The sequence below is a fragment of the Euprymna scolopes genome, chromosome 32 (genome assembly GCF_053919585.1).
Source record: "Euprymna scolopes isolate OS-2025 chromosome 32, ASM5391958v1, whole genome shotgun sequence".
Lineage (NCBI taxonomy): Eukaryota > Metazoa > Mollusca > Cephalopoda > Sepiida > Sepiolidae > Euprymna > Euprymna scolopes.
The window spans coordinates 7,859,547-7,874,766 of record NC_136513.1 but is presented as its reverse complement, the minus strand read 5'-3'; the positions used below and the strand labels follow the sequence as shown (position 1 = coordinate 7,874,766).

The 15,220-nt window shown below is 31.7% G+C and overlaps 1 protein-coding gene across 1 annotated transcript in view; it reads left to right on the top strand.

Moving 5' to 3' along the window:
* Window positions 1–15,220, top strand: part of LOC145256202 (ribosome quality control complex subunit NEMF-like) — a 121,736-nt gene that overhangs the window by 16,549 nt on the left and 89,967 nt on the right. Inside the window, exons 5-10 of the mRNA XM_080114815.1 lie at window positions 1,176–1,321; window positions 3,426–3,493; window positions 4,249–4,338; window positions 5,786–5,859; window positions 6,821–6,888; window positions 9,097–9,172. Coding sequence (XP_079970941.1) covers window positions 1,176–1,321; window positions 3,426–3,493; window positions 4,249–4,338; window positions 5,786–5,859; window positions 6,821–6,888; window positions 9,097–9,172 — 522 coding nt within the window. The remainder of the gene's footprint in view (window positions 1–1,175; window positions 1,322–3,425; window positions 3,494–4,248; window positions 4,339–5,785; window positions 5,860–6,820; window positions 6,889–9,096; window positions 9,173–15,220) is intronic.

Genomic DNA, 15,220 nt, shown 5'->3' with positions numbered 1-15,220 from the left:
TAACTACAAAAAGAAATACTTTTAAAATGAGGACGTACTTAATTGTCTGTCACTGAGCGTATGTCCATTGAATATTTCTCTGTTTTTAACTGTCAGTGTATGGACAGATAATGAAAATATTGTTTTGATCAAGGTAAACAACAGAGGGCAAAGAGTTCACTTTTAATATAAAGCTAACTGGATGCCTGACGTTGCCTGATCATACAGTATGCTTAAACATGATATTTAAGTTTATGCAGATTGCATATGTATGATTAAAGAATCAATCCTCTATTAAATATTACCTATTATAAGGAATAATTTTCCCAGTGGACTAATTTGCAAAAAAAATGAAAAAAATAATAATGATAACATCATACATCAAATTCCGTCTGTCAAATAAATAGGAATAATTTGAGACGATTGAATATAAAAGGCTAAAAATTTAATCAAAGATTAGTTATTTTTAAATTTCATTTAGAAATAAGAATATTCTTGAAAGTGGAATAAACTGCAAAAAAAATGTTAAATTTTAAAGAGTTATTAAAGATAAAGAGAAAATAAAACAAAAAAATGAATATCAAAAGATAAACAAAACATGTTATTCCCCTTGAAATTTGATGTTATTGTATTTTTGTTGAATTAATCATGACTTAGTTTTTCTTTATATTTTTTAAATATATAAAATAACTCCTGAAATTAATTGTTATTAATTTCATGGTGTATGTTTAATTCATGATTAAAATATTTGTTTTGACTTTTATCTTCAATGAAAGAAATTTTACGAAAAAAATCAAATCGTTTTCGAAATTCCCTTAATTGTATTACCACTTTTTCGCTGTACCAAATTTTTTCGCTACACAAAACTTTCGATTATATAATGGTATATTTCAAAACAACAATTCCACAGGAATCGGAATCTGAATCATACTTGGTATCGGAATCGTTAATCAACATTTTCCTGGAATCAGAATCGGAAAAAATTTAGGAATCGTCCCAACACTACTTAAAAGTAAACTTTATTATTGCATAAAAAGGTTTTACAAGAAGGAAATATTTATTTTTGTGATATGTATGCCATGAGAATTTAAACAGTGCAATAATGTGTCACCATGCAATAAAGTTTAGGAATAATTTCAATTATTTTTTATCAATCTCTTTTTAAATAAAATCTTTCTTTTCTTTGTCTTCTTCAGGGTAACATAGCCTTGACAGATCATGACTATACAATTCTGAATATCCTTCGACCGCGCTCAGATGAAAGTCAAGATGTGAAACTTGTTGTCCGAGAAAAATATCGACTTGACACTGCTAAAGATGCCAAAGAAATTCTGCCAGAAAAGTGAGTGATTAATTTGCATGATGTCTTTTATAATATTAACTGTCTGTCAGACTAATCAAATTATTAGGTAAAACAATATTATCATATAACTTTATTTCCTATTTGAGTTCATTAAATACACTAAAATATTATCCACTAGCAAAGATACCCACACTTCGAGCAGGCTCGATCTTAACATGTGACCTTGAAAAATAGTGTGCACCATCCCTAGGTCAGAGAATATTATCATGTCGGGTTTGGTCATATCGTTCCAGAGGTGTGGGCTATAAAGGAGTATATATATATATATATATACATAGGTTATGACCTTGACCAGAAAATGGTGTGTACCATCCCTAGGTGGGGGACCATCATCACATCAGGCTTAGTAATGATCGGTTCACTGGTGTGAACTGTAGGAGAGTATATATATATATATATATATATATATATATATATATATATATATATATATATATATATATAGGCTATGACCTTGACATTTGACCGTAACCTTGAAAAATGGTGTGCACCATCCCTAGGTGGCTGGGAGACCACACCGTAATGATTTGTGGAAATTGGGTAAAATTTGATTATTTAAAATGATGGCTCGACAAGAATTTGTATGCATTGAACTTGAAAACAGCTATATTATAGTCATCTGGGAAGCAGCCCTGAGATATGGTGTTCCACAGACGCATGATCTACATGAAATCCCCTTCATTGCTTGAAGCTATTCATTAGGCCTGCAAAATTACAGGTTTACCTCTGACACGGAGAGCAGCAAAACCCAATGATTGCATACAAAGTCAAGAGGACAGCTCAACAAGAACTTGTTTACATTGGACTTGAAATGACCATGTTATAGTCAACCGAGAAGCAGCCCAGTGGTATTATTTCATAGATGATAGAAACTTTGTTGGTGGAATTTTTGTTTAGTTTTAGGCACAGAAATATATATATACTTTTTATTTGGTTTACTTAAGCATTTATATGTCACTACACATTCATGAGTATGTTTTGGTCAGTCAGTTACAAGTAACTAGAGACCTCTTCAGGCAATGCTGCTTATACAAAAGTTGAGTCTGTAATGAAAATTTTTTTTTCAATTTTCTTGTATGAATCTTGTTTAAAGCTCATTGGTTGCCTCACCTCTGGAAAATATTAACCTAAGAGCAAACAGTTAATAAAACATGTTAAAAAACACTTTGAAAAAGAGTTAAAAACATATTTAATCTGAAAAGGAAACACTTGATAAGTGGATAGTCCTTAATCTGCAGAGTTTTGAAGAAATACTTTCCTTCTCATCAGAGGGTAGGAATTAGCAAAATGCGGGATCGAATTTTAAATACAAAAGTATTTGATGAATGAAACTGCAAGTAAGTCAAAGATCTTACTTGATAACAAAAAGTGAAGCAGAGGGAATATGGTGAAGAAAAAGGTGATTACACGTGAATGGATAGTCTGGTGAAAGGTAAAGTATCCAATGATGGTAAAATCCAAAAATATATATCATATATATATATATATATATCATATATATATATATATATATATATATATATATATATATATATATATATATATTTTGGCAGCAAGTCATTATTGAAGCACGTCCGATTGAACACGACAAAGTTATTCTTTTTTCTGATTTTTCGTGATAGAAAGCACTTGAGAAGAATATGGCTAAACAACAGTGTTTGGGCGCCATTCTATACAACATGTCAGCTGAAATAAAAAATGACTGCTCAGTGAATGGAAAAGATATCCAGAAAAATCGGGAAAAAGAATAACTCTGTTATGTTCAATCAGACGTGCTTAAATACATACATATATATATATATATATATATATATATATATATATATATATATATATATATATATATATATATTGTAATATGAGGAGTGAGATGAAAGTGACATAGCAAAAAAAAAAAGTGGGAGTATTGTTCTCCAGAAGTGACGTGAAGGAAGGATATGTGATCAGTCTCTTTAGTGAGGAGCAAAGGGGCAGCAAATTGACAAATTTATTTTGATTTTAACTTTTTTGGCACTGACCACTTGCATTCCAGATTAAAATATTCTTTTTTTTTTAATTGATTGTTTTAAATGTCTTTTTGCAGAATTCGTGATGCTTTAATGTCAGCCAAGGATGGAGATAACTTGAAACGGATACTGCTTCCAGTTACAGGTTGACTTTTTTTTCTTTAAATAAAAAATAAATATGGAACAACACCTATTTTCTCTGGTGAAATTTAAGATAAAAAAAACATCTTTTGTATGCCATTTAATGGCTTTGTTTTTGGTATTTAAATTTCAAATATCAGCAATATTTAAAAAACAATCTCGATGATGATCATCATATTGTGTGAATCCGAAGATTCTATTGTTGGCATTAGTTTCCCTGATATTTTTCTAGTCAGAATTCTTTCTAGAAAGACATTGGATACTTACACACGGGACCACGTGAAGGTTGCCAACATCCTAAGTAAAAGTGATTTTTGTGAAATGAACTGGATTCAAACTTGAGACACCCAGGTTGTCAATACGTATTGTTAACTACTGTACTACCATCACCTCCTGCCTCAATGGTGAATGTTATGTTAACGGAGATCGTTTTTAGAATCAAATTGACTAAAATGAACCTGCTTTTAGTAGCCATTTTGTTGCAAGTCTATATAACTCCTTTTTGCAAGATTTTAGAAAGCCATTCTTTATATGGGGAGGCAGAACATTGGAAAAAAATTCAGATTTGCTTAATAATTACTTGATCAATTTACATGATTTTTGGTGTATGATATTTTATTTCAATCATGTACATCATAAAGATTTTTCTTTATTTTTGTTTTTTCTTAGGCAGGGAGATGTATGAATTAGAACCAATATTTTTAATTTGTTAATAACAGATTAATCAATAATTTTATTACTTTGTTTTGTGTTCTTCAGATTTCGGTCTTGCCATAATTGAACATTCTTTATTAGAAGTTGGTTTCCCTGATAACATTAAACTAAATAAAGGATTCAGTGTAGATACAGGTAAGTAATTTTTAGTTTTTCATCTTGGATTGTTGTCAATAATTATGTTTGCATTTTATTTGAAGTTGGGGGTCACTTTTTACCAAGGCCCAGAGTTAATAAGTTTTAGGTAGATAGTGAGACAACATGATCAGTTATGGTGGAGCTTCGATATGGATAGATTATTTAAGAGGACGGCTCAACAGAAACTTGTTTACATTAGATTTGAACATGACCCTGTTATAGTCAGCTGGGAAGCTGCCCCATGGTATTGTGTTCCACAGACGGACATTTCTAAGAAAGAAACCTTGCCCATAGAATTTTCATTTAGTTTTAAGAACAGATAGAGAGTGAGGGAAGTTCTTAACAGTTTTTGTCACTAGATTTCCTTTTTCATACTAAAATTGAGTTGATCAACATTTGTTTTAATTTTTTTTTTCTATGTATTTTAATCATATAAAATAAATGCTAAAATATTCCTTGGTTTGGGGATTGAGTTATGTTTGAAAAAGGACCTGTAGTGTAGTGGGTAAAGTACTTGGTAAAATTCAGTTGCAAAGTTACACTTTTCTGGAGGTTGAAGGTTCAATCGTTTGTGCGGACAATGCTAAAAATACAATTGTGAATTAAGTTGCATTAACCAAAACATGACAAGTACACTAAAGATGAAAACAATAGTCCGAAGAATCCAAATAATACGAATAATCAATCATCATCTTAAGAATTCAGAAACATATCAAAAGATTTTGTTCTTCCCTTCTCCCTGATATCTGGGTCCTTAAACTATATCCGATGGTGAAGCCCTACCTTGCGGGCTTTAGGGAGTGTGAAGCCACCTTTTAATTGCCATTGCTCCCAGGTCCACTCTGACCCAGAATGGTAGTACCTGTTAAGGTCCCAACTATGGGTTAAATAGAAACCAACTTTTAAAAAAAATATATTCTATTAAAAAATTTTTCTAAAAAAATCACTGGATTTGGCATTAAATAACCTGAAAAGGGTTGATATGCCGTAAAACAAAACCAACCAACCAACCCTGATATCTGATATATAGGTTCACGCTCGTCTCTTACACAAATACTTTTTTTTCCATCCGTTGTGACTGTTTATAAACCCCTTCCAGTACTATTACCTTCTCACCCTCAGGCCAGGTCTTTAATTATCCCTCTTTCTCTCAAGTGCATCCTTATCATCCTGCATGTTTTCTTTGGTCAGTGGTTCTAATTCTACCCAAGAACTCTCATCCATTCTTTTAATGTGGCTCTGTTTTGCACACTTCTCCATATTACTGTCCATATTTAATCTTCCTCTGAGGTGATTACAACTAAGCTTATCCTTAAAGCATAAAAAGACACATAAATAAAAAATACTCCCAGGCAATGCTGATTTTTGTATAAATCAATTTTACTTTTTTGTTTCAATCTGAATATTTTTTACAAAATCTGACTTGGATTTTTTTTTTTTACAGACTTTCAAAAACTAATGGAAGCTCTTCAAAAAGCTTCTGTCCTATTTGAAAAAATAGTAAATGGAAAAAATAAGGTAAATTTGCAATTGTTTTTTTTTTTTATCACCATTAATTGTGGCTTATAGTAAACTAGCAGGTACACCCAATGTTGTCTGGGATTGAATAAAAGGTGCTTGAATGTACCCCAATTTTTGGTTCCTCCTTGTAAGACATTCACAGCAAGAACTCATCTTACTAGCACAATGGAAAAAAAATTTCTTTTCTCCCTTCATTTGGGTAGAATTTCCATGGGCAGTGTTTCTTTGCAAGGGCTTCCTGCCTGTGAAACATGTTACAATGAGACTGCTTCTTTACCGACACTTGGTTCTCTTCAAATCCAATGTCAAAAATTCTTATCAGAAATGGTTATAGTCAGCTAACGTACTTCCTAACTTGTGGTGTAGTGTTACTGGAAGCGATGACAAGGCAAATCAGTTCCTTGGTCTTTTTTCCCTCATGCTTATCTCCCCTGTGTATGTACTCTTTTTTTTATTTCGTTTTTCCAATCACTCTTTTTTTTTTTATTTAATAATCATTGAAAAGTATTTCCAGTCTTATTTTAATTAAGATTTATTGAAAGTAATTTTTTTTTTTTTTGAGAATTATTGAAAATATTTAAAAAAATCTTTTAAAACTATTCTAGGAATATTATGTATTGAACACATTTTTTTATGATGTTTTGACATTTTGTTATTTTCTCACACGCTCATATGCACCATGCTACACTTGTTTGTCATACAGAATTGGTTGCACAACATTTCCACATTAAAACATACACGATTACCTGATAATTTGACACATTCTATCTATTTTTACTTATAATTATTTTTTCTACTGGCAAGTATGTAAGTACATAATGATGTTTTCACCTGAAATGCGTTGGTTTCAAAGATCCGTAATGTAAACAAGCACTGATAATTAAATATCACCAAAGATTTTACACATTTTATTTTGTTATATTACTTATTTTTGTTTTTGTTTGAAAATATTTTTCAGGGTTACATCATTCAGAAAAGGGATGTGAGACCTGTCACTAAAAACGAAGGAGATACAGAACTTTTAACGTAAGATTTTCTTTTATTTTTTAATTAACTGGAATGTTTATTGAGATGAGTATTATTTATCCATTTATTTATTGTGGACTATTATCCTCATCTTTTAGTTGTTTCACAATGTTTCGGCCAACTATTCCTCTGGCCTTCATCAGGTGGTAACCGCGACGGGCTAGGAACTCTGAATCTCCTAACTGCATTCTCAGCAATTACTGCTTTCCATAGTTGTTTTTCATCTCACCATATTTTGGTCAACTAAGCCTCTGGCCCTCTTTGGGTAGGATTGAAACCGCTATCTTCAGACAATGCTCACCTGCACAGTTACCGCCTTTTCATTTTATATAACCAAATTTCATGTTATCATTTTTATTGCTGTTATTTACGCCACACACTAATTATCGTAATCTTTTTATTTCTTCAGTCGACTTTGTTGTCTTTTGTTATATTAAGATGAGAATTTTGTTCTTTGTGTTAAGTTTTTGGAGTGATCTCCCTTGCGTGTTGCTGATTATTGGCTGAAAAACAAAGATGGAAGTTTGTATAAATGGGCATATGTCTATGATTGAAAATAAACTAACAGACATTAATACCAAGGTTTATGATTCCTTTTTAATTAAAGCCAATTATTTCTTTTTAAAAGATGTACACATCCATTGTCTCTCTCTCTTTCTTAAATATCTATTATATAAAAGGCAGTTGTCTGTTAGTGTGAATGTATGTTTGTGTACTTCGCTAAAACTATTATAAGAAGGGCAGTTGTCTGTATGTTTGTACATCCAGCTAAAAATCAAAAACTACAAAACAAATACCTACAAAGTTAGTATATTTTTGATCAGTTTTGCCTTGGATGAATAATATCTAAAATTTAGAAAAAAATTATTCTCTGGGTGTCACCTGGGCTAAGTTTTGTCGGGGGGGGGGTGTAGGATTTTCAGTGCTATTATGTATTAATTTAGAATGAAAATGCTTTGAGGAATCTATTATGTAAAGGAAAGTTGTCTGTGTGTATGTCCAGCTAGAGAGCAATGGGCTGAGTAAGGGGAAAAGATGGGGTTGGAGAGAGGAAGGGGTAAAACGTGGGAAAAAGATAAGAGATGCTGATAGAGAGAGATAGAAAGATAGAAGTTTTAATGGAAATAGTTAACTATTTTACCACGGGCAACATTGGGTAGCCGTGCTAGTGTTTTTAGAAAACAAACTTTTTCTTTTGTTTTCTTCTGTTCATCGTCATACCTACTGTATGCACTTTGATTTTACTTGAACATGTAAAATATAGCATGGTCTGTATTATGCATACGTACAAAATGTTTGTTACGCTATAACATCTACATGAATACAGCAAACACTATGGTGATCATGTAACAGCAAGTATCGGCCATAAAGCACCAATAATCATCATTAACCACCAGTGCCAACAATGACAGCCAGTGGATTTCGCTAGCTGCCACTACCAAACAATGCTTGACAGTAGGAGCCAGATGCTTTTATTTTGGTCACTGATGCCAGGACTTGCAATTTTTCTAGAGCAAACAGTGGTTACCACTAGCAACTGCCACCATCGATCAGTGTTAATATTTTCTTAACTGTTTATGTGACTCGCATATGATAATGCACTAGATAATCATGTGTAATTTTGGTCTTAGGGGAGGCGGCTTCTTTGGATCAGACTTCCACTGGGCAATGCTGGTACATGGATCCTGCTAGTTTACACAATACTTCATTTCACTGTGGATTAAAACTATTACTGAACATTTCCTTTTCACCCACTAAACAAGAGGTCCTGGATATGACCTTAAACTATATCCAATGGTGAGGCCCCAGCTTGCAAGCTTTGGAGTATGTGGCGCCATCCTTTAATTGCCATTGCACCCAGGTTCACTCTGACCTAGACTGGTAGTACCTGTTAGGGTCCCAACTATGGGTTAAATAAAAACCGACTTAAAAAACCCAAATATACTCAATTAAAAACTTTTCTTCAAAATCACTGGATTCGGCATTAAATAACCTGAAAAGGGTTGATATGCCGTAAAACAAAAACAATCAACCAACCAACCAAACAACAATACTCAAAGTTACATTGAAGCGTTTAATTTAAAAATAATTTTTTTGAACTCAGATAATTTATTTAAGTAAGAGATTTGCTTAAACAGGCTCAATAAATTTGAAAAAGAAATCATAATCGAATCACAAGACGACAAAAAATGTTCATTTCTTTTACAGATACGATGAATTTCATCCGTACCTTTTCTTGCAATATGCAAAGAAGCCTTACATTGAAGTTGAAATGTTTGACAAGGTATTTATATTTTTTGTTTTCATCAGAGTGACCCATTGGATTATCCATGGAGCTTGAGTTTGCTTGTGTTTCAAAGCCAGTTATTATTCTAACTCATTATTGCCCCCCCCCTCCCCCCTCACACACATATAAGACTGTTGCTTAGAACTAATTGTTAATCAATGCCTTTATGGGTACTACAGATGATAATCACTACGAAAAACATGAAAAATTAATTCATGTTTCTATCCAATCATGACTGATGGAATGAGAATAATCTACCTCCATAGACAAAATAATCGCTTTAGTTTGAAGTTCTGTATAGGTTCTTGTTATGGTGTGATGTTGAGCTACCTTATTTTGGATATAGATTGACACATCCAGAGACTTTGAATGAAATTATTACTAAGTTACATAGAAGTCATTGGTGGCAGTCAAAGCCACAGTATCAGACACAGATTTTCTGGGAAGTTGATGGTGACTAAGTGGTTAATGACATGGACTGACAACCTGGGTATGTTAAGTTTGAATCTAGTTTTTTTCAAAAAAACACTTTCATTTAGAGATGTTGGCAACCTTCACGTGGTCCCTCCTATACCTAGAAAGATAGCAGGAAAACGAATGCCAACAATAATTATCGGATTCATATGAAATGAATGAATAATTTTGTACTTTTGTAAATTCACTCTAGTAAGTATACCACCTTGTTGTATAAATTATTATCAGCCCTTCAAGGTCATAACTGTTCTATGTGTTCGACTAGACTGTTCTCAGGTTTGAAAAGATACACCTGGAGAAAGTCAAAGATTATATTGCAATGTAGTCGTTACATGCCCACACTTGGGACCCACATTGTATGCAGACAGTTGCAATGGAAACCAAGACAAACAATAACTGGACTCACTGTTTGCCATTAAAATAACAGACATTTATTTCCAGATACTTTCCAGAATAATGCCATGTCTCTTGTTCAAACCTGTCACTCTTGGGCCATGTGTGTAACATGTCTATCTCTGTCCTTTCTCTAACGTGATCATTGGTCTACACGCACATTCTTTTTTAATAATCTTTTTCCTTTTTCCTTGCCGTGATGTCACCTCGCACATGGCTCGATCATTTGCATGCAGCTGCCATATGCATGTTCGCGCTCTGTTACAATATTGAGTGAATGTAAAAATATCAACCAAGATGATATGCTTTTTTTAAAAAAAAAAATTTGTTTTTCCAAAGTAATTGAATTCTTGTTCTGCTTTATTTTCTTCAACAGCATGGGTCGATGGACCATAGAATGTGTAGCATATATCCTCGGGATGTAAACCACAGTGAAAATCACTAAACCATTGAGGAAAGCAGGCCAAGAAGGGAATTTGGCTTGATAACATTATTGGGTGGATGATACCACTGCTACATCACTAGGGCTATAACAACAGCATATTCTTTTCATTGTTTTGACCCTTGAGTATATATTCGACATAGTTAATCAACCGATAACCACATCACTCTATATAAAAACATATAAGATATAAGCGGATACACACTTGAGAGTCAAAACAAGGAGAAGAATATGCTGTTGTCCTAGCCCACCTTCTGATGGAGGAGCCCTGCCACTTCAGAAAAACAGTCTAGAAGTGGCGACTGAAACTTTAAAATACCGACAAACAGATAATACAGAGGATCTGTTTAACAAAATTCATGTAAACAAAGCATTCAATTTTCTGAAAGTCACAAAACTTTGCAAGAAAATTTGAAAAACACAAAAATCTCCTTTCACCTTTCAACTATTTCTCCTATTATACATCAAAACAAAACACCATATGACCTAATACTACAGCAAATAAACTACACATAAGAATATTTGATATTAAATGACCTAACAGGGTAAATATGCTGTTAAAAACCAACCATCCTCCTCATGATGGTATAGTACTGGATCTGGTAGTGAAGCTGTTAGTTGCCAAGCAACTTTTGTTGTTTGTTTGTTTAACAAAATTCATGTAAACAAAGCATTCAATTTTCTGAAAGTCACAAAACTTTGCAAGAAAATTTGAAAAACACAAAAATCTCCTTTCACCTTTCAACTATTTCTCCTATTATACATCAAAACAAAACACCATATGACCTAATACTACAGCAAATAAACTACACATAAGAATATTTGATATTAAATGACCTAACAGGGTAAATATGCTGTTAAAAACCAACCATCCTCCTCATGATGGTATAGTACTGGATCTGGTAGTGAAGCTGTTAGTTGCCAAGCACAAAAGGATCAAGTGTTATTCAAATCTTTCGTAATCTAAATATCCCAAACTGTCAATATTCATCTAAAAAAAAAACAAAAAAAATAACTGAAACTGAATATCAAATGATGATGTGGCGAATCCGAAGAAAAGGTGATTCAAAGTCCGCAGCAAACAGTGTCAGATAAAAAATTTACATTATTTATTTTTTTTGCACGAAATAATAAAATGTTATTGTTTCATTGTTTTGAATTTGTTTTTAGTGTTATAAAAATATATTATTTTATGAAGTTGAAAATATCTTGGCTTTTAGAAGCATCTTGGAAAATTAAGAATATAGAACAAACTGTTTTAAAAACACTCTTTTAGATGCTAATAAAAAAGAATTGTTTTTTCTTTTTTTTTACTAATTAATTTTGGATTTAAAATTTGATAGGTGGCTGATCTGTATAAGTCTTGAACTTGAAATTTTTGCAGACAAAGAGCTTTCTCATTTGGAAACGAAAAATTAAGTGCGCAAATTCTAAAAGATCCAATATTTTGATGGAGCAATTCTTGTTTCTGATTGGTTACTAACAGAACATGGCTCCATTTGATTAGTCAGTTCCTATTGCCAGTGTCTATAAATAGAACCTTCCAATTTTGTTTAATCCTATCCTTATTTTATATAAAAATATTGCAACAATAATTAAAGGAAATCAAAAAAAAAAAAAAGATTGGAATAGTGTGTAAGCATTTGGTAGACAAAAAATGCAGTGGAATTACTGATGAATCGAGAAAGTGATAACCAGTTTGTGAACAAGAAATGTAAAATGATGAAGATGGATGAGAACTCAGATGTAGATAAAGCATATCAGGATGATTAAGCTATCGAGGTTAAGTTTTGTTACCATTGGAGCATGGAGTGAAGCAAGTGTTAGTGTGATTGCAAGAATTATAAATAGGTGGGATTGCAAGAATTATAAATAGATGGGATTGCAAGAATTATAAATAGATGGGATTGCAAGAATTATAAATAGATGGGATTGCAAGAATTATAAATAGATGGGATTGCAAGAATTATAAATAGATGGGATTGCAAGAATTATAAATAGATGGGATTGCTAGAATTATAAATAGATGGGATTGCAAGAATTATAAATAGATGGGATTGCTAGAATTATAAATAGATGGGATTGCAAGAATTATAAATAGATGGGATTGCAAGAATTATAAATAGATGGGATTGCAAGAATTATAAATAGATGGGATTGCTAGAATTATAAATAGATGGGATTGCAAGAATTATAAATAGATGGGATTGCAAGAATTATAAATAGATGGGATTGCTAGAATTATAAATAGATGGGATTGCAAGAATTATAAATAGATGGGATTGCAAGAATTATAAATAGATGGGATTGCAAGAATTATAAATAGATGGGATTGCAAGAATTATAAATAGATGGGATTGCTAGAATTATAAATAGATGGGATTGCAAGAATTATAAATAGATGGGATTGCTAGAATTATAAATAGATGGGATTGCAAGAATTATAAATAGATGGGATTGCTAGAATTATAAATAGATGGGATTGCAAGAATTATAAATAGATGGGATTGCTAGAATTATAAATAGATGGGATTGCAAGAATTATAAATAGATGGGATTGCAAGAATTATAAATAGATGGGATTGCTAGAATTATAAATAGATGGGATTGCAAGAATTATAAATAGATGGGATTGCAAGAATTATAAATAGATGGGATTGCTAGAATTATAAATAGATGGGATTGCAAGAATTATAAATAGATGGGATTGCAAGAATTATAAATAGATGGGATTGCAAGAATTATAAATAGATGGGATTGCTAGAATTATAAATAGATGGGATTGCAAGAATTATAAATAGATGGGATTGCTAGAATTATAAATAGATGGGATTGCAAGAATTATAAATAGATGGGATTGCTAGAATTATAAATAGATGGGATTGCAAGAATTATAAATAGATGGGATTGCAAGAATTATAAATAGATGGGATTGCAAGAATTATAAATAGATGGGATTGCAAGAATGATAAATAGATGGGATTGCAAGAATGATAAATAGATGGGATTGCAAGAATTATAAATAGATGGGATTACAAGAATTATAAATAGATGGGATTGACAGAATTATAAATAGATCGGATTGCAAGAATTATAAATAGATGGGATTGCAAGAATTATAAATAGATGGGATTTCAAGAATTATAAATAGATGGGATTGCAAGAATTATAAATAGATGGGATTGCAAGAATTATAAATAGATGGGATTGCTAGAATTATAAATAGATGGGATTGCAAGAATTATAAATAGATGGGATTGCAAGAATGATAAATAGATGGGATTGCAAGAATTATAAATAGATGGGATTGCAAGAATTATAAATAGATGGGATTGCAAGAATGATAAATAGATGGGATTGCTAGAATTATAAATAGATGGGATTGCAAGAATTATAAATAGATGGGATTGTTAGAATTATAAATAGATGGGATTGCAAGAATTATAAATAAATGGGATTGCAAGAATTATAAATAGATGGGATTGCAAGAATTATAAATAGATGGGATTGCAAGAATGATAAATAGATGGGATTGCAAGAATGATAAATAGATGGGATTGCAACAATTATAAATAGATGGGATTGCAAGAATTATAAATAGATGGGATTGCAAGAATGATAAATAGATGGGATTGCAAGAATTATAAATAGATGGGATTGCAAGAATTATAAATAGATGGGATTGCTAGAATTATAAATAGATGGGATTGCTAGAATTATAAATAGATGGGATTGCAAGAATTATAAATAGATGGGATTGTTAGAATTATAAATAGATGGGATTGCAAGAATTATAAATAGATGGGATTGCAAGAATTATAAATAAATGGGATTGCAAGAATTATAAATAGATGGGATTGCAAGAATTATAAATAGATGGGATTGCAAGAATAATAAATAGATGTGATTGCAAGAATTATAAATAGATGGGATTGCTAGAATTATAAATAGATGGGATTGCAAGAATGATAAATAGATGGGATTGCGAGAATGATAAATAGATGGGATTGCAAGAATTATAAATAGATGGGATTGCAAGAATTATAAATAGATGGGATTGCAAGAATGATAAATAGATGGGATTGCAAGAATGATAAATAGATGGGATTGCAAGAATGATAAATAGATGGGATTGCAAGAATTATAAATAAATTGGATTGCAAGAATTATAAATAGATGGGATTGCAAGAATTATAAATAGATGGGATTGCAAGAATAATAAATAGATGTGATTGCTAGAATTATAAATAGATGGGATTGCTAGAATTATAAATAGATGGGATTGCAAGAATGATAAATAGATGGGATTGCAAGAATTATAAATAGATGGGATTGCTAGAATTATAAATAGATGGGATTGCAAGAATAATAAATAGATGTGATTGCAAGAATGATAAATAGATGGGATTGCAAGAATGATAAATAGATGGGATTGCAAGAATGATAAATAGATGGGATTGCAACAATTATAAATAGATGGGATTGCTAGAATTATAAATAGATGGGATTGCAAGAATGATAAATAGATGGGATTGCAAGAATTATAAATAGATGGGATTGCAAGAATTATAAATAGATGGGATTGCAAGAATTATAAATAGATGGGATTGCAAGAATAATACATAGATGGGATTGCAAGAATGATAAATAGATGGGATTGCAAGAATTATAAATAGATGGGATTGCAAGAATGATAAATAGATGGGATTGCAAGAATGATAAATAGATGGGATTGC